The following is an 18938-nucleotide window of genomic DNA, read 5'->3' as shown; positions in this document are numbered from 1 at the left end:
ATGCGAGTTATATCTTAGGAGCTGGTTATTTCTTGGAGTTGTCCATTTTGGGTGATTTGTGATAGATGACTGAAAGTACAGGAAGTGAAGTTTCAGAGAAGGCAGGGCACGGAGGAAGGACTAATATCACAACAGAGAAGCTATGAATTGAGATGATACAGGAAGAATGATATCCCCCCCCTCCAAATTTGTGTATTGAAGCCCTAATCCCTGGGGCAGCTGTCTTTGGAGACGGGGCCTTTAAAGCCATGATTAAAGCTCAAGGAGTATTGAATTGAAAACCCCTGTACAACTACTTAAAGATAATTAAAACATCACCGAAGGCATAAGGACGGGGCTCGTAGACAATAGTACCCATGTTAAAGGACAGCCATGTCCTTCCAGGAGATATTCCAGGAGTGTCCACACACACAGAGAACAGCTCACCCAAGGATGCAGTGAGAAGGCGGACTTCCCCAAGCCCAGGGGAGAGGCATCGGGATAAAAGAAGCCCACTGACATCTTGGCTGTCCAGCACTCAAAATGATGGAAATTCGACCAGGGGGTGGTGTTTTGTTATGGATCCCCTCGCAGACTAACACCAGGAAGTACCTCGGAGGGAGGCATGCAGAAGTAGGTAAAACGTGACTAGGTTGAGTCTGTGGCCCTGGGCCACATTCCTCATTTCACTTACATTATCCCTCTTCCGTGCCTGGGGCCAGTCACGCCAGGCCTTGGGGACACAGGTGAAGTGCCTGGCATGCGATGGTGCCACTCACTGGCTGCTGGTCTGTGAGCTCCCCGCATGGGGAGATGTACGCTCCCCGCCCTGAGCTTTGTGCCCAAGACTCTTGGGGCACCGACACGTGCTCTGTCAGTAGCATTTTGGTGCTGATTCAACTTCTCTGATACAGCTTTTCCATAGAAGAGGCTGTGGTTATAGTAGTGAACCCTGTAATGGAGGCCTTGATCATCAAGCTTACGTTGCAGTAGAGGAAGAGATCATGATCATGTTAAGAACGTAGGAAACGTGATTTTAGGCACTTCCAAGTTGGAGAGGAACAGAGAGAGTGGTGTGTTGGGGAGCAACCTCACCAGCATTGTCTGTGGATGTGATTTTTCTGTTTTTTTCTTTTTCACATGTGTACTTGTGTATTTTTATTGCAGAAGGATCCGGTACACAGGTGAAACATTACAATTTTCCAAAAGGTGGGATTTCAACTTGGAAATAAAGTTTGATTAGGCTCCTGGCGAATTAAGAGAGAAGCTGTCAATTACCTATCTGCTTATGGATATGATTTTCTGGTTTTGTTTTTTATTTGTGATACAATATAGTTTTTTTTGTTGTTGTTGTTTTGTTTTTGGTGCTGACACGGTGGCTTGAACTCAGAGCATGGGTTTTGTCCCTGAACATTTTTGCTCAAGAGTGACACTACCATTTGAGCTCTACTGCCAGCTTTCTGGGGGTTAATTGGAAACAGGCATCTCATGGACTTTTCTTCCTGGGTAGGCTTCAGACTATGATTCTCAGATCTCAGTCCCTGACTAGCTAGGATTACAGATGTGAGCCACCAGCTACCAGCTAGGTGTTGTTACTTAGTGACTTAAATTCCAGGAGAGCTATTGCTCTTACGAAGTTTTTTTTCCCAAAATGGTGAGCAAAGTTTGGTATCATCTTTTCTTAATTGCCCAGAAGTACATTTTAGGACAGCTTGTTTCATCTCAGAACTGTGCAGTGTTCAGTTCTAGTCCTGGAAAGTTATCCACCCGCATGTCTTACATACTGTAGGACAGCCTACAGTATGAAAGATATTAGAACATTCTGTGTTGGGCAGGAATATCCCAGACATTGCCAGATGTGAAGAATTTTTTTGTCTCTGTTTTTGAAGTTCTAGAATCCTTTCATCATTAATAATGACTTTCCATGCCCACGACTTCCAAAACCTCCTCTAAGGGGAAGTGGAGCCTCAGCAAGAACCACAGTGCAGAGAATGTACAGTTACCACCTGTCCTGCAAATCCAGCTACTACACTCTATCCTTGTCAATCAACCCTCCTTGATTTCCATCCTTCCTGACTTCCAGGACAATTTGTACCAGGGACCCTTCTCCTCTCCTTTCCCAATTCCTGTCCAGTGTGAAGATCCGGCTCCTCTGTTCCACCTGACCATCTGCACTATCCCCTCCTCTGTTTCCTCCATAGACTTTCTCCTTTAGTGGTGAGACTGACCTTGTGATGTTGTCTTGGGGAATGGATTGTTTCTCTGCCCACTAAAGAGTTATAAGACAGGAATGTGCTTTTAACTTCAGTTGAAAGTGAGAGGAAAGCCATGAAAGAAGGTGGCTCTCCATCCCGGGAGGGTCCCAAAGAGCCCAGTGGAGTTCTCTTGGAGGGTGGTTTTATAGCACCAGGCTTCTTCTTTAGCTCCTCCCCTGGGCTTTGTGCTGATCGCTTAATGGCTTGTGCATGTGCCATTGGTTGAGCTGGCACCCAGGGCATTATGGAAAGAAGTGTTTGAGCCAGAAGTCTGAGGTACCAGAAACCCGATGGTGGGATGAGCACTACCTGTCACGGGTCATCCCTGCCTCCCTTCCTCACTCTCCCCCAGGCTGCCAGTATGCTGCTCCACACTCCTCGCCTTTCATTCTCTCCTTGATGAAAACTTCAATGCCATGTTCAGACAACTATCCTCCAAATGCTGTGTCCGTCCCCTTTGCACCGTTCTAACTGCCACCAGGACCTTTCCTAGTGATCCCTACATTTAGCCTGTCTGAAGTTAAACTGGTCTTCACAACCTGTCCCCCCACCCCACCCCCGGTCTCTAAACGTAGCAGCTTTCTCCACTGCTGCTCTTCCCAAGATTCAGGTGGGCGGAGGGACATGTGGCTGTGTCCTCTCAAGTCTAGAGAAGTGATTGGAGTTGAATATTCCAGAACAAATCATGCAAACATAGACTGGTGGCAATGAAATACAATACCCTGAAGAAGCCACAATGATCTGACCCTTCTGGTCTTTTTAAAAAAATTCCCTGGACTAGCTTAACTTTTCAGACCCTGGGCATGCTGCCCTGGGCTAATTTGTTTGCCTGAATTAATTATCAGCAGGGGGTGGCCAGCTCATTTTCACAGAACTCTTCTCTTTTGCAAGGAATGCTTTTCTTTCTTTCTTTTTTATTCAAGCAGTCCAACTTAATGCTGTTTGGCACCCAGTGTAAGGGGCGCCTTGATATTTCCATAAAGGCATTTAAATGTTACCATCTCTGAAGAAACAGTTTTAGACGATGAAACTTCTGTTCTGTGTTCCCCACCCCCTTTTCAAGAAGAAAAATACTATCACCAGCTTCATTATCTCTGTACAATTTCTTCCTCATGTGCCATCCAAAATATGAAACAATTATGGCTGATTTCCTGAAGCTTGATTTTGATTTTTGTCTGTGTAAATAATACTTCAATTCAGAGGTCAAAGATGTGTGGAGGGTTATTTATTATCCTTCCAAATTGATAAAAGAAAAAAAAAGATCTGCAGATAGGATAAATGTGGTTAAAAAGATCCTGCTCAGGACTATTCTGAGTATTCAAAAGGTTATTATGATTAGGAAAAGGAGCCAACAGACATTTAACTCTATATATCCAATATTTATGTTTACTATGATAGGACAAATATAATACAAAATTACCCTTAATAACTGTGTGTGTATGTGTGTGTGTATGTGTATGTGTTGATCCTGGGGCTTGAACTGAGGGCTAGGCTTCTGTCCTGTCCCTTAGATTTTTTTTTTGGTTCACTTAGGTACTCTACCACTTAAGCCACACCTCCATTTCCAGCTTTGTACAGGTTAATTGGAGATAAGACTCTCGAAGCTCTTCCTTCTGGGCTGGTTTTGAACTGAGATAATTTAGATCTTAGCCTCCTGAATAGTCAACAAATTTTCCACCATACGTTGGAGAATCATTTACCCTGTGTTGTGAAGCATGTCTTTAGATCTTGTTCACCTTGGATCATTTTAAACAGTAGGCTGATCCCCAATTTCCCCTCTTCTATCCCTGCCAGGTACTGTCTACTTCTTGCTTCGTTTGACCTCTCTAGTAGCATCATGAGAACCTGACCTTCTGTGGCTGGCTTAGTTTATCTTGAGTGATGTCCTGAATGTTTATCTCTCTTGGAGCATATGATAATATTTACTCCTTTTTCACGACTGAACAATATTTAGTTGTATACACATACCACATCTCCTTTATTCATTCATCTTCTGATGGACATTTAGGTTATTTATATTATGTGGCTACTGAGTAATGTTGTCAGGAATATAGTAGTATTAATATATCTGTGAGATCTTGCTTTCAATTCTTTTCATTAAACATCCAGAAATGGGATCACTGGATCTTATGGGAGTTTATTTTTAATGGTTGTGAAGATCTTCCATACTGGTTTCCAGAGCAAATGCGCCATTTTGCATTCCCACCAATATTGCACAAGTTCCAGTTTTTCCACATCCACAGCAACACTTGTTATTTCTGTGGTTGTTTGTTTGTTTGTTTATCTTTTTGTTGTTGTTGTTGTTGGTGGTGGTGGTCGTGGTACCTGAACTCTGGGCCTGAGTACTGTCCTTCAGTTCTTCAGCTCAGGGCTAGCACTCTACCACAGTGCCACTTCTGGCCTTTTCTGCTTTTATGTAGTGCTGAGGAATGGAACCCAGGTCCTCATGCATGCAAGGCAAGCACTCTACTGCTGAGCCACCTTCCCTGCATGGCCGTTTATCTCATACCACACACAAGAGTCAAGTGAAGGGGCTGGGAAGGTGGCTCAGTGGTAGAGCGCTTGCCTTGCATGCATGAGGCCCTGGGTTCGATTCCTCAGCACCACATAAGCAAAAAGAAAAAAGCCAGAAGTGGAGCTGTGGCTCAAGTGGTAGAGTGCTAGCCTTGAGCTGAAGAGCTGAGGGACAGCGCCCAGGCCCAGAGTTCAGGCCCCACGACTGGACCCCCCCCAAAAAAAAAGAGTCAAGTGAAAGTGTATGATCTGAACTAAAACTATAGCATTCCTACCTAGCAGGGGAAAAAGCATTGGTTGCAGCAATGATTACTTTTATATGCCTTCAAAATCATGGGCAACAAATGCAAAACCCAGCAGGAGGCACTGCAGCAAATCCACTCGAAGCCTTCTGCACAGCCAGGGAAACAGTTGACAAAGTGAAAGAGGCAACCTGTGGAACTGAAGGAAACATTTACAAACCATATCTATTGAGAAGTTTATATTCAAGCTGTTACAGAGAGAAAGAAGCTTCTTCTGACTCTAGATCAGGACTCAGCAAATGGCGGCCAACCATGACTTGTTCTGTCTCTCCATTCGTCTGAGTTCTGCCACAACGACTCACACTGCTGTTGCAGTGCTATCCCAGCATAGACAGTGGATGCATCTCAATAAAACTTTATTGAATAAGCAGAGTAGGATGGATTTGTCTTGCGGGCTGTATATTGCTGAACATGACCTTAGAACAGGGTTTCTCCACCTGTTGTATTGACCTGTTTCACTGGAGAGCCTTCTGTCATGACAGCTTTGCTGTGCATTGTGGTTGGTGAGTGGCATTCTTGGCTTTCCCCGTGGAAAGTTCCAGTAATAGCCCTTTCGCTCATTCCCAGTGTGATAACCAAAAAATATCTTCAAACTTTGCCAATGTATTCTGAGGTGGTGGTGGTGGTGGTGGTGGGGAGCAAAATTGTTTCTAGTTGGGAACCTCTTTTCTAGATTATCGGGAACTCTAATAAAGAAAAATAGGAAATGCATGTCCAAAATTACAAAAAGTAGAGTCCTGAAAGAAGAATGAGAACCTGGACCTGTGGTGGATCTGTCTTTGGAAGGTCAAGACCTCAGAGGCCATTACTGTTGCCTAAATTTGGAAAGGAGTTCCAAGCTAACTAAAATGGCAATGCCTTTGAGAAGTGCTCTATTAATAATGAAAATGTGAGCTTGGGCTAATTTGTGGTGGGTGCAAGAAACAAAGCATTCAGCACACTCGCATTAGAATGGCCTTTCTGAGTTTGAGGGTCGGCAGAGTGTTGGAAAGCTGGGGAAAAGCTCACAGTTCTAATTCCCCCTTGTGCAAGAGTTTATTTTTTTTTTTCTTCTGCTTATCTGGATTCAGAACTAACACAGTCAGGGTGACTTTTGAAAGCACTCACATGTTTTTTGTTGTTTGGACAGGGCCAGAAAAAAAAATGGCCTCGTTTCACTGCAAGTTGGCAATAACAAATGTTTTTGAAAGTTGAAAACAGCGTAACTTTTGAGTGAATCTCAAAGAATGTTGTCTCCTGACCTTTTAGAATAAACACCTGTTTGGAAATAGGAGCACAAAAGCTGACTTTGTTATGGAATTATTGATTTCTTGGTCTTCATTTCTATTATACATTTAGTAATTAAAACATTTGGCACAATTTGAAGTATTGTCATTTATATAATTTTATTTTTAAACAAAACCCCTCACATTTCAACAGTAATTTCAGTTAAGCCCTTTGAGCTAATTTCCTATTTGAACTTGAAAAACAAAAGAAATACATCACTGCTTTTATTTATTTTTAATTTTTTTTTTATTTTCGGGATGGTATTGGGGCCTGAACTCAAGGCCTTGTAACTCAAGGACTTTTACTGGAGCTGGAGGCATGATTTAGGTGGTAGATTGCCAACCAGTGAGTGAAAGCAAGCATCAAATAGCCAGTTTGATTCCTGGTCTAGGACAAAACAAGAAAGAAGAAGAAAAAAAGCAAGGGAGGAAGGAAGGAAGGAAGCAAGGAAGCAAGGAAGAAAGGAAGGAAGGAAGGAAGCCTAGATGCCCTACAATAGATGAGTAGATCTGAAAAATGTGTTATTTATTATACACAATGAAATTTTACACAACCATTAGAAAGAATAATCTCATGTCATCTACAGGGAAATGGATGGACCAAGAACAATTCATGTTAAGTGAGGTAAGCCAAGCTCAGAAAGACAAATGGCTTATGTTTTCTCTCATCTCTGGAAGCTAGATCTATAATACCAGGACATAACAAATTGTACAAGTCTCTGGGCATTCACACACAGAGACCCCAAAGGAAGATACTCTTAGGAGAGAAACAGAAAGGCAGGCTGCCTATGTGCATCTGAGCATAGAAAATAATACTTACTGAAACGAACTCCAGGGCATGAAAACGAGAGGTTTTTTTCTTTCCTGTTGTTTTTTTGTTTTCCTTCCTTTTTGTTCTGTTTGTTCATTTGTATGTCTTTGGGAGGGTAAGGGGCGCTGTAGAAATGGAGGGACAAAGGGTGAAAAAATGCAGCAGTGGTACTCACTGGACGCCGCGTTGATGATGAACTATACAACTTAGGAGTGGACATGGGAGGGAAAACCTAGAAGAGAGCGCAAGAGGAGGTGATGCTGCCCCCAAAGAAATGAACTCATTACTTGACTTATGTAACTGTAACTCTTCTGTACTTCACCATTATAATAACCAAAAAGAAATAAAATAAAAATCTCTACAGCCAATAGATCTTGAAGTACAGTTTTTTAAAACAGAGAAACGAAGAAAAATAACCCTTTTTAAAAATGTTTTTTCCCCTTCATCTACTTTGTACAAATTCACATTTCAATGCTATTTCTGAAGACCCAGCTCCTTAAACCCTGTCTGTCTGTAGCTACTCTCTGATGAATCCCCACCCCCTTGTAGCTGCCTGGCCTGTGTGGCTTTTCAGGGGACGCACTGACAGCGGGCCTTTCTCTCTGTTTCCAGGTTACCACGGCCTCTACTGCGAGGAGGAATACAACGAGTGTCTGTCTGCGCCCTGCCTGAACGCTGCCACCTGCAGGGACCTGGTTAATGGCTATGAGTGCGTGTGCCTGGCGGAATACAAAGGTGAGCAGATGCCCGGCTTTCCCATGCCAGCAGGGCGCAGAGTGACCTCATGGAGTTCGCACCCTTCATGCATAAACCTTTATCTAATTGGAGCAGGGATCTGTTTAGAATCAGAATCAAATACTGAGGTTAGGATGATGGATGGGTCCAGAGAGACCAATTTACAAGCCTCAGATTTCTCTTTCCCTGCAAAACCACTCTCCTGCCTTTCCAGCTTCTCATATCTCAACTTTCTTTTCTTTTGGATATAGGAAAAGCTGCCACAGGTGGGTTGGCAGACACAGGTCAGGGGTCGAGGGTCTGAGCACAGTGGCAGAGGAAAGCACATGGCTGTGCCCTGTGTCTTGGGAAGACAGAATACCTTGTTTTCTGCTGGGGGTGGGGGTGGGGGAGACGGGTAGAATCTTATGTACTGGCAAATCCACAAATCCTCATTAAACAAGCCAGCTGGGAGGGAAACGTGCATTGTTTGTGTAGATGCTTGTCAACGCCTCTCCAGAAGACAGCTGACCTTGACAGGGTGTTTATAGGGAGTGGACCATGTTGTAAGGCTTCCGTGAATTAACTCATCCAGTCCTCCCCAAAGCCCCTCGAGGTAGATGGCAGCGTTATTCTTCATGATCCAGCCAGCCTGGTCCCTGAGCCCTTCCTCCTCCCTCCACCTCAGCCTCTGGCCACAGTGCACGGGCTGTGTGGCTTCTTCTCAGCTCTGACCCCCATCTAAGGATGGGCACTGTGCCAGGAGGGCTGCTTCTTAGTGGCAGCACTCAGTTCTCTAACCACAAGGCCAGGGATGGCTTTCTGTCAGTCTTTTGTGGCCTTGTTTATTGTTTTCCTTAATCCCCCCGCTCTTATTGCCGCCTACTTCATCCTTGGACCTTACTTTGTAACTGTAGCTGCTGCTTTTTGGATGGGCTTATCTTTATTCAGTGATCTTTCTGGAAAGACCAAGGGCTCCTATACCACACTGAAGAGTTTGCTGAAGTCTTGAGAAGGGCTAAAACTGGGCCATGTCTTTAAGTTCTGCAGATCTGATACTGCTTTGAGGAGGTGATACTAACTGAAGATATACTTCTCCAGCTTATCAAAGGCATGAGAGCAGACATGTTTGCTTTATTCAGTTAGAGGTCTTTCAGAACATTGAGAAATAGAGACTTTGTTCAATTCTGGAAGGAAAAGTAAGGGAACAAGAAATCAGGAAACCCAGCGAACTCACCCTGATCGTGGGGCTGACTGTGGAGCCTGGGCATTGACTAATCTCGATTTTAAATAAGGACAGTAACACTTCCAGAGATTGTTTTGAGATGCTTCAATAACAGAATTAGTAGGTTGAGTGTACTTCACAAAAATGAAAACTGCTAAACGTACCTAGTTTATGATAGGATTTTACAAAGTAGATTTCTTTGTAAGGAACAAACGAATGAACATATTTTAAATATGCCCCTTGCTTCCTTATCAGAGAGCCTTTGCTAATGTTCTCAGTACTCAAAAACAAAAGGTACATGGTTACATCTCCAGCGTCTCTGCATCCCGGCCTTTTTCTGGCTCTGATTCTGGCCTTTTTCATTTCCTCCATGGTTGCTCCAGATGTGGGACAGTTTCTCCAAAAGTATTTTGACCCCACTCCTGTCCTATCTACTCTCTCATTCAGGGAACAAAAGACATTTCCTGTAAAATCTTCAAAGATATCCAGTTTTTCATACTACACTAATGGTCCTCAAAGTGTGAATTTTCTAATTTATTGGGTCCAGGATGTGGCCCAAGAAATTGAACTTCTGGTTATCTTGTCAGGTGCTGTGGGTGGAGAATTCTTGCCTTCCAAACGTAGCAGCAAACACAATCACTAAAATGTTTTTCTGCTCCCGGTTTATCATGTGCTCCTCACCCTACTTAAGGTTAACCCTTCCTCATAGGCTCGAGTCCTGCCCTTTCCATCATTCTGAAAACTTCCTTTCTGTACGTCTTGAGCTGGGAGCTCTATTCATGCTCCTTTCCTTTACCCTATAAATATGTCCATCCATCGCTCAAGGAAGATGGCAGCCTGAGTTTACATTCACCATCCCTGATCCCTGACTGGGCTGGAGGTGCATCAGTAAGGTGCATTTCCTGGAGAGATGCTCAACCGTCGGGGTGCCCAGACGGCCACCCATCCCATGCCCGAGCAGCATCTCCAGGCACGCCTGTCTTCAGAAATGCTCACTCTCCAGTCTGGCCAGGATGACGAGCTGGTGCCAGAAACTTCAGCAGGGAGAAGAATCTTAAGAAATAAAAGCATAATTCTAAACACTCAAGAGGGGAAGTGAAAAAAAGGCACTCCTACTTCTCAAAATTGAAATTGGATGTTCGGAAGAGGAAAGTACTTCCTGATAGACGTGAAAAAAAAAAGAGGAAATGAAAACTTTGGTGGAATGATAGGAACTGTGAGGGAGGAGCCAGGAGGTCTGCCCTGCCTGAGACGTGGACGCTCCGAACGGAGAAGGGACACGAGAAGCGAGGTCAGGGAGGACTACCGCGGAGGAAGACCCGAGAGCTGGAGAAACCTTGTTTGCAGACACCATGGACTAACAACATGGTTGAAGATCATGGAGTGTGCTGGACGCTGGTGGCTCAGGCTTGTAATCCTAGCTACTCAGGAGGCTGAGATCTGAAGGTCGAGGTTCAAAGCCAGCCCAGGCAGTAAAGTCCCTGAGACTCATTAATTAACCACCAAAAAAGCTGGAAGTGGAGCTGTGACTCAAGTAGCAGAATGCTAGTCTGGAGCAAAGGGACAGTGCCCAGGTTGAGTTCAAGCCCCAGGACTGGCAAAGAAAAAAGAAAAAAATACTATAAAAGAGATCTCATTAATGGTCAGTGTTTAACTTTGCTATTTTTATGGAGACATTTAGGCTTAAATGTAAGTAAGACTTGTGAACCAAAGGAGGTCAATAAACCCTCACATTGTAGCAGTGTGGTAGAACTTTTAGAAGTAAGGAAATTAGAATAAGAATGATAAGAGGGGGAAAGAAAGTGGAAAGAATTCAAGACCAACAGGGCAGATCACACTGTCTGGTCCAGATCAAGAAAAGGGGGAGGAGAGAGGCCACCAGATCCTGAGCTATTCCCTCCTGCTGGGATGGATGGTCCATGTTCTCCCTCTGGGAAGCATTTCTGCTAGTGTGTGTCTCCTTACAGTCTGCCAGCACAGACTTGGGAAACTCAGATAAGCCAATATCAACACTAACTGGTGCTTATTTAGACAGTGGGTGGGGTTAGGCTTGAACTTCCTCCTTTCAAAAAAATTGGTTGTGGGGTTTGAACTAAGGGCTTGAACTCAGGTGCTGGGCTCTGTCCCTGAGCTCGTTCACTCATGTCTAATTCTCTGCCACTTTGAATCACAGAGCCACTTCTGGTTTTCTGGTAGTTAATTGGAGATAAGAGTCTCATGGACTTTCCTGCTTGGGATGGCTTTGACACTTGATACTCAGATCTCAGCCTCCTGAGTGGCTAGGATTACAGGCACGAGCCACCAGTGCCCAGCTAATCTTCCTTCTTTAAAGTGATTTTTACTGCCAGATGTTTTGAAAGCTCAAATAAATGAATGGAACTTTCTTAAAACCAGGAAATTACGTAAGTATAGTGCAGAACATTTGAGAAAGACTTCCATTATTGTTACATTCATGCCAATGGTGCAAGAATGGACAGATGACCAAAACTGACTCATGATTCAGAAGAGGAATTGGTGTGAACAAGAAAGGAATGCTTTTAAAGCGAGTGGTGCTAGAAAAATTGTGTGGCTAAAGAGGAAACAAAGTGTTTCACACTGCTGAATACATTTCATATGATTAAAAGGAATGGAGACCCTTGCTCTGCCTTCTTGTCCTTTTTCTACTTAAAGGTCCCTCCTTCCCTTTTGCTTGTGTGTGTGTGTGTGTGTGTGTGTATGTTGCAAGTATGTATGTGCCCGCTTTGGGGCTTGAACTCATGACTGGTGCTCTGTTACTTGAGCCAGGCCTCTATTTCCAGCTTTTTGCTGATTCACTGGAGATGAGTCTTGGATTTTTCTGCCTGGGCTGAACTTTGAACCTTGATCCTCAGATGTGTTTCCTGAGTAGCTAGGATTACAGGTGTGAGCCACCAGTGCTTGGCTTCTTCCTTTGCTTCTTATGCCAGTTTTCCTGAGTGTTGGGACAGTTAGCACCCCTGTTTGTTTGCCTTGTCTTCTTTACTTAACCCTTTTTGTATGGCCTTGAGAGCACACCGTTCACTTCAGGGAACTCCGTGAGGAAAAATCCAGATTGCTCTGTGTCATACAAGCTTTTCCCTCCCCGTCCTGACTCAGTAGATCCCAGGTCCACATTGATTGTTGGGTCCCTTCCGCATCCCACCTCCTCTGTCTGCTGCGGCTCTGTCCACCCCGGCGTGTGATGGCATTCCACCATGCTCCTCCCCTTCCCTTCTGCTCTTGCTATTTCTAAGTTCATCTCTGTCTACCAGCTGGAGTGGATTCCCACACACGTGATCTGATCTCCCAGATCTCCTTTCCATTTGCTGTGACTATTACAGTTAGCCTTGTATTCTGTTCTTTTTGGCTTCAGACTTTTATTTTCATCTGTGTTACCTTGTAACCAGCAAAGGCAGTGACTTTCTCTTTTGAAATCTTCTGAAACTCATAACAAATGAAAGCTCAGTAGCTCTATTTACTTGAATTAGTAGTACTATGTAAGACAGTAATTAAATAAAGGAAGCTGACACAAATGTTTTTCTAAGATGCAAGTTGTTTTTTGTTTTTGTTTTTGTTTTTGTCAGTCATGGGGCTTGAACTCTGGGCCTGGGCACTGTCCCTCAGCTTTTCAGCTCAAGGCTAGCTCTCTACCACTTGAGCCACAGCACCATTTCCGGTTTTCTGGTGGTTTATTGGAGATGAGAGTCTCACATACTTTCCTGCCGTGGCTGGCTTTGAACCTTGATCCTCAGATCTCAGCCTCCTGAGTAGCTAGGATTACAGGTATGAGCCGTCAGTACTCAGCTTAAGATGCAAGTTTTTAACACATGTATACATACACACACTCACGCATTTTTGTCCAGAACCAAAATGTTGACTCTTCCTTTAAAATTAGTTTAAAGCTAGTTCATGGTGGTAATAATACAACTTTTAGTTAGTATTCTCAACCTCAGAGTATCAAAAAGTCAACATATAGCTTATCTTAGATTGATTTTCCTTTCTAGAAGAATAAATTAAATGATCAACCATATTCTCATTTGGGATGTTTATTGACAAGGAAAAAACCCCTGCAATTTTTAATGATAACATACTAGCTGAGCTCAATTGCTCATGCCTGTATTACTTACTACTTGGGAAGTAGCGATCTGGAGGTTCATGGCTCAAGGGGAGCTCCTGGCCATGAGTTCATGAGACTACATCTCAAAAAAAAAGTCTGTGCGCACATCTGTAATCCCCACTACACTGGAAACATAAATAGGAGAACCACAGTCTCTCATAAATGTGAGACTTTGTTTGAAAAGTAACAAAAATTTAAAGGCCTCTAGGGGTGTGGCTTAAATGGGAGAGCATTTGCCTAGAGAACAAGACCTTGACTTCAAACCCCAGTTCTGCCAAAATAAAAGAAATAAAAAGGAGAAAGAAGGTAAAAAGAAAGGGAAAAAAAGGAAGAAGGAAAAGCAAAGTAACATACTAAAATCAAATTTTTCAATCAGAAAAATTTATAGTTTTATACCATAACAGAGAGCATGTCCAGCATAAATGAAGGCCTGTCCATGTTTTTGCAGCAATAATAGTTGGCTCACAATTTTGTACCATGCCCATACTTAATCTGGGACTGGGTTTGATTTAGATAGTGCTAGCAATTCGTACTCATTTTCTTTTCAGTGGTTGTATAAAATGCTCTCCTGGGGATTTCCCCAGCCTCTTGATAAGCAGATCATCTGATTGCTTTCACTGATTGTGCTGGCCCTGGGGCTTGATAAATAACTCTATGGTGGATATCTTTATTCATGTTGTTTTCATACTCTCTGGATTGTTTTGGAGGCAATGCCATCTCAGAAATGAGATCACCCCATAAAAGGTTTGATCACATTGTACTTCATTTGTTCGTCTTTAGAACTACATAAATTTATAGTCGAAAGGCTAAGAATTCTTTGTTGGATGAAATTATTTCCCTTGCTACATTCTACTTGCTAATAAACAAGCATGCCTGGCATTTTGTGTGCCTGGCTCTTCTCCAGGACTGTGGTAGATTCAAGAGCAAATAAGACTTCCTCCTTTTTCTTTTTCTTACTTCCCTGGGGGAACAGAGCAAGGCTGATCCTCTCAAGGAATAAGGAAGCCAAGCTTGAGATGTGTCCATCGGCACTTTTGAAACATCCTGAAAATGTCCAGCCCTAAGACAGTTGGAGTGCTTGGGAAATTTTTCATGGAGAAGTTTGAATCAGACCAGATGGCTCTCAATATAGATCTTAAAAGGACAAAGAACACCTTCTGGCAGCTAATTTTCTTTACCTGGTTTATTTTTCTTGAAGTAGAAATGGTAGCGCTGTTTCACTTTTCGGATACTAATTGTGACTATTTTTGGTGACAACAGAGGTTTATAATTGATACATTGCTCTTTGAATTCTTACTCATTTTAATTCTAAATTTACTTCTATCAAGAGCCTCGTTGGAATAGAAACCTTTGGAGAAACACTGCTCTGCCACCCCTTAATATGAAAAGTATGAATTTTTATTAGTTTTGACTGAATTACAGTTTATTTTTGCCTGAGACTAAACATAAGTTTTGTAATCGTGCATGCTGTGTCTTTGCCAGTGGCTGGTGCCATGTGTCATTCTACAGACTCGGTCTGAGTGTGGACCTGGTTTTTCCCTGACAAAATCGGGTGTTTGTGAGGCCCATTTGGAATTTGGAAAGGCTTCTAGGCCTCTGGCAAGCGCACCTGTGTGTCAGCCAAAGTACACCGGCTGTCTGGCATTCCTTTGAAAAGACAGGATTCTGGAGTTACAGCCGTCATTTCTTCCACGCATGAAGATACAGCCTGGGCACTGATGCTCCTCAGAGATTGTGGAGGAATCAGACAGGACAAAAGCAACAGTGCGATTCCCACCGTACCAGTGGGAATCCCCGGGAGCAGTCAGTGCACTCTGGCGGAGGGGCAGGGCTGGAAAGGGCAGGGTTCAGTGTTTCCAGGAGGGCACAGTCATAGAGCCGCTCCACGGATGAGTTCAGATGTGCCAGCCGAGATCTATGCTGGGGAACAGTGCACAGAATTGCATGCTTGTCTGTAAAAACAGAAGGCCCGGGACAGTGTTGGCCAAGCGCCTGGGTCTCCCCGGCCCAGTGAGGAATGCAGGAAGGTGGGATGCTGGGCCGTGGAGAGGCAGCACCTGGGCACAGAGGCGTGGCTGTCTGCCCCTGTAATAAGCTTCTGCCTCTGATGATCAGAAGAATAACACGAAAAACATCTGTTCTCTTGTATGGGGGATTCCACAGCTTAGAATATAGAGATGGGTGTAACTGTGGTGCATCCTGGGGGACCCAAAGGCCATCGTGGTCCATAATAACCATGGCTTCGTGAAGATGGCCTTTGTGTGGTCATGCTGCCAGAAAACTCTCAATGGATGCGCAAGTGATGGAATATCGCATCTTAAAAAAAGAGAGGAATTACAAGGGATACAGTTATTGCCAAAAGTCATAAAAATAAAAGCCCAAACATGCTGACAATTGAGTATTATCTGGGATGTTCATCAACTCTGTTTTGTTGAAGATGTTCAAGTCTCAATGCTTAACTATTTGGCCCAAAATGTTGCTTTTCAGCCTTATTTGAAAAATAAATGTGGTAATTTTGTGCTGAGTTGTATTAAGTTACTCTGATTGGATTGGTTAGGGTATTGCCAGAAATTCAGTGATCATCTGACTGCTGTGTGCATGCGTGTGTGCAAACACACACAGACACAGAGACACAGAGACACAGAGACACACAGACACACAGACACACACACACACACACACACACACTACCATTCTACTTGGGCCCCAGCTCCACTTCCTTCTTTTTTGGTAGGTTAGTGGAGATACGAATCTCATGGACTTTTTTTGCCCGGGATGGCTTTGAACCTTGATCCTCAGATCTCAACACCTTGAATAGCTAGCATTACAGTTGTGAGCCACTGGTGCCCAGCCTGACTGCTTTTTTTAAGTTTTAATTTCCGACCTTTGTTGGTGGCATATAAATCATTACTGTTCCATGTCACTTGATTCCTATTGATTAGCTTCAGGGAACTTACAAAAATGTGACAGTTTGTTTTGAGGTAGATGAGGCTTTCCTGTGTGTTATTCTTTTAGCTGTGTCCATGTTATTTGATAATCAATGAGAAAATAAAAACTGAGATCCCTGGGGGAAGAATCCCTGTGGACCAGAATGAAGAATGGCCAGATCTATGCTGATCTCCCAGTTGGATCTTTGATATTCCAAATTCAGGAAAGTGTCCTCCAGGTCTCTGGAGGCAGGATTGGGATCTAAGATGCAGGCTGAGGCAGTGGGAGGTCGCTGGTTTTCCCATGAAAATGCGGAGACCTGAAAAGGCCCCTGAGAAAAATACCTGGCAGAATATTGCGGGTAGTTGGAGATGACGCAGATTAAAGGCCACCCATTCTGAATCACCCCATGCCAAGGAGTCTTTATGGAGAGTGCAGAGAGGAGGCTGTAGATATAGATGGTCTGGAATTAAAGACCATCCATTCTGAACTGCCTGACACAAGTAAGTCCTTAGGGTGAACATGGTTAGGGAGTTCTGTTGCACTCTTTTTTTTTTTTTTTTTTGAGTTCTCTCCCTTGGCCTCAAGGCCCTGGTGAAGGACAGAGGACAGGACAATCCCAGTGCCTGCAGGGGGGGTGGGGGGAGGTCACAGGGCGTGGCCCTGCTTGCACAATTTGCACCAAGTAATGAAGTGGAGAGAAAATGAAGTAAATGCCGTCTGGCTATTATTTGCTTCATGCTTCTTTTGACTCATGCTTCTTTTTCTTGAGGCCGTTGGGAAAGAAAAGCACAGAATTATTTACATTCTTATCTGGGTCACAATGCAGTTTGTCACCCTCTCCCAAGGGGCGGGGGGGGGTGCACGGGGCTGCTAGGAGAAGCAGACACTCATTACATACACATCTCTCACTATAGCCCAACACCAGCGGCTAGTCTACCTCTCAAATAACAGTAGATTTTTAATTAAAAAATAAACTTATAATACATGTTCATTGTAAAAAGGCAACAAAGTAGATGTTGAGGTGATAGTCAATGTAATCTATTCTGGAAGTAATCCAGTCCACTGAGGCTTTTTCATACATAGTTGAACACGTAGTTATTTCTTCTCCCCTCTTCCTTTTGTCCTTCCCTTTTCCTTTCATTCCTTTCCTTTTGTACCTACACTGGGACTTGAACTCAGGTCCTCAAGCTCTCAGGTGGCTTTTTCATTCATGCTCTACCCCTTGAGCCATGTCTCCAGTTCTGGCTTTTGGTTGGTTAAGTGGAGATAAGAGTCTCTTGGCTTTCTCTGCCTGGGCTGGCTTCAAGCCATGATCCTCAGGTCTCGGCCTTCCGAGTTTACAGGCATGTAATCCAGACACAATAGTTTCCTTTTCTTTTTTAAATATACTTTTATAGTTATTAGTAAGATGTGGCAGTTTTCTCTTCTTTTTTTACGTGATAGGAAGCTTTCTGTTACTATTCTGTGGAGTTTTATATTGCACATTCTTTGTTAAATAGGTGCTGTGCTCTATAGAAAGCTATTTCCTTGGCCAGTCTGAGATAAACAATTTCTTAAGAAGAGCCTCTGGATTTGAGTCTGAATTCCAGTGCTTCCCTTCCCTGGCCTTGTGGTCTTACATTCTTTCCTCAATTTCCTGTTTGTGAAATGGGAAATAAGGTAATCTGTCTCACAGGGTCATGAGGACCAAATTCAACTCAGTGTTAGGATGTGACACATGGTATTCGCGGCACGTGAATCTTAGGTGCTCCGCCAATTTGGTTTTGAACATGGATTCAGGCACGTTCTCTCCCAAAGTGGCGCTGAGGCTCGCTGGAGTACCTCGCTCCGAACCTTCACCTTCACAAGACCATCCTCCAGCATGCCACATTCTACCCCACCTGTCTACCTATGTTCCTGTTTCTTTTGGAGACTTAGAAAGTATTTGCTATTGAAAAAAAATTTATCTTTAAGTAATTTTAGCATTGTGTGTCTAGCAGTTGGGACACACAGTCAGGTAAAAAGTCAGGAGAAAGATTTAAAGTAGGGCTAAAGGGCAGGGTGGAACTTGCTACTTTCTCATAAGGTGTGCTTTTATACCCATCTCAGGTCCTGAATGGGTATATGTACACACACGTGTGCTCATGGATACACACGCACACACACACACACACACACACACACACACACACCAGTCCCTTCCACACAGTCCCTTGCTGTTGAAACACTTCACTTTCAGAGGTGAGGGGCTGGAGCGGCCTGGCTGATCACACTTGCTTTCTGTCGCTTCTCTTCAGGGCTGCACTGTGAGCTGTTCAAGGACCCCTGTGCCAATGTCAGCTGTCTGAACGGAGGCACCTGTGACAGCGAAGGCCTGAATGGCACGTGCGTCTGTGCGCCGGGGTTTACAGGTAAGACACCTCCAAGCTGCCGTTACCCAGGTGAGAATCCTCCTGTCCTCTGCACAGGATGAGGGATCCCATTGCAAAACAGGAGGAGGCATGGCTCACGTGCAGAATTTTCAGAGAGGCTCTGCGGAAATCAGCATTTGGTGCTTTGGTCTGCTGAGCTGTAGCTGTATTACTTAGTTATGCATATTTGGGAGAATATTTTATTATCCTCAAGTAGTTCTACAAAGGAGGTGCCATTCATCCAAGCAGTTTATGAATACAGTGCATCTTGATCAATGTCCCTTTTCCACATTCTCACCCACCCCTCCCAACCCACCCCTTCCATCTCACACACCCCTTCCCTCACTTTCCTTAATTTTTTAGGTTTTATATATATATGTATGTATATACACACACATATAGTCATTTAAACACAGCGATTGGTGTATGCAATGCATA

The 18938-nt window shown here is 43.8% G+C and overlaps 1 protein-coding gene across 1 annotated transcript in view; it reads left to right on the top strand.

The window, feature by feature from the left end:
• Dner (delta/notch-like EGF repeat containing) overlaps positions 1-18938 on the top strand; it is a 160983-nt gene that overhangs the window by 120670 nt on the left and 21375 nt on the right. The window contains exons 8-9 of the mRNA XM_013020452.1: positions 7739-7861; positions 18387-18500. Of these exons, the coding sequence (XP_012875906.1) occupies positions 7739-7861; positions 18387-18500 (237 nt within the window). The remainder of the gene's footprint in view (positions 1-7738; positions 7862-18386; positions 18501-18938) is intronic.

This window comes from Dipodomys ordii, unplaced genomic scaffold (assembly GCF_000151885.1).
Source record: "Dipodomys ordii isolate 6190 unplaced genomic scaffold, Dord_2.0 Scaffold1, whole genome shotgun sequence".
Taxonomy (NCBI): Eukaryota; Metazoa; Chordata; class Mammalia; order Rodentia; family Heteromyidae; genus Dipodomys; species Dipodomys ordii.
This window is presented reverse-complemented; position numbering and strand designations above follow the sequence as displayed.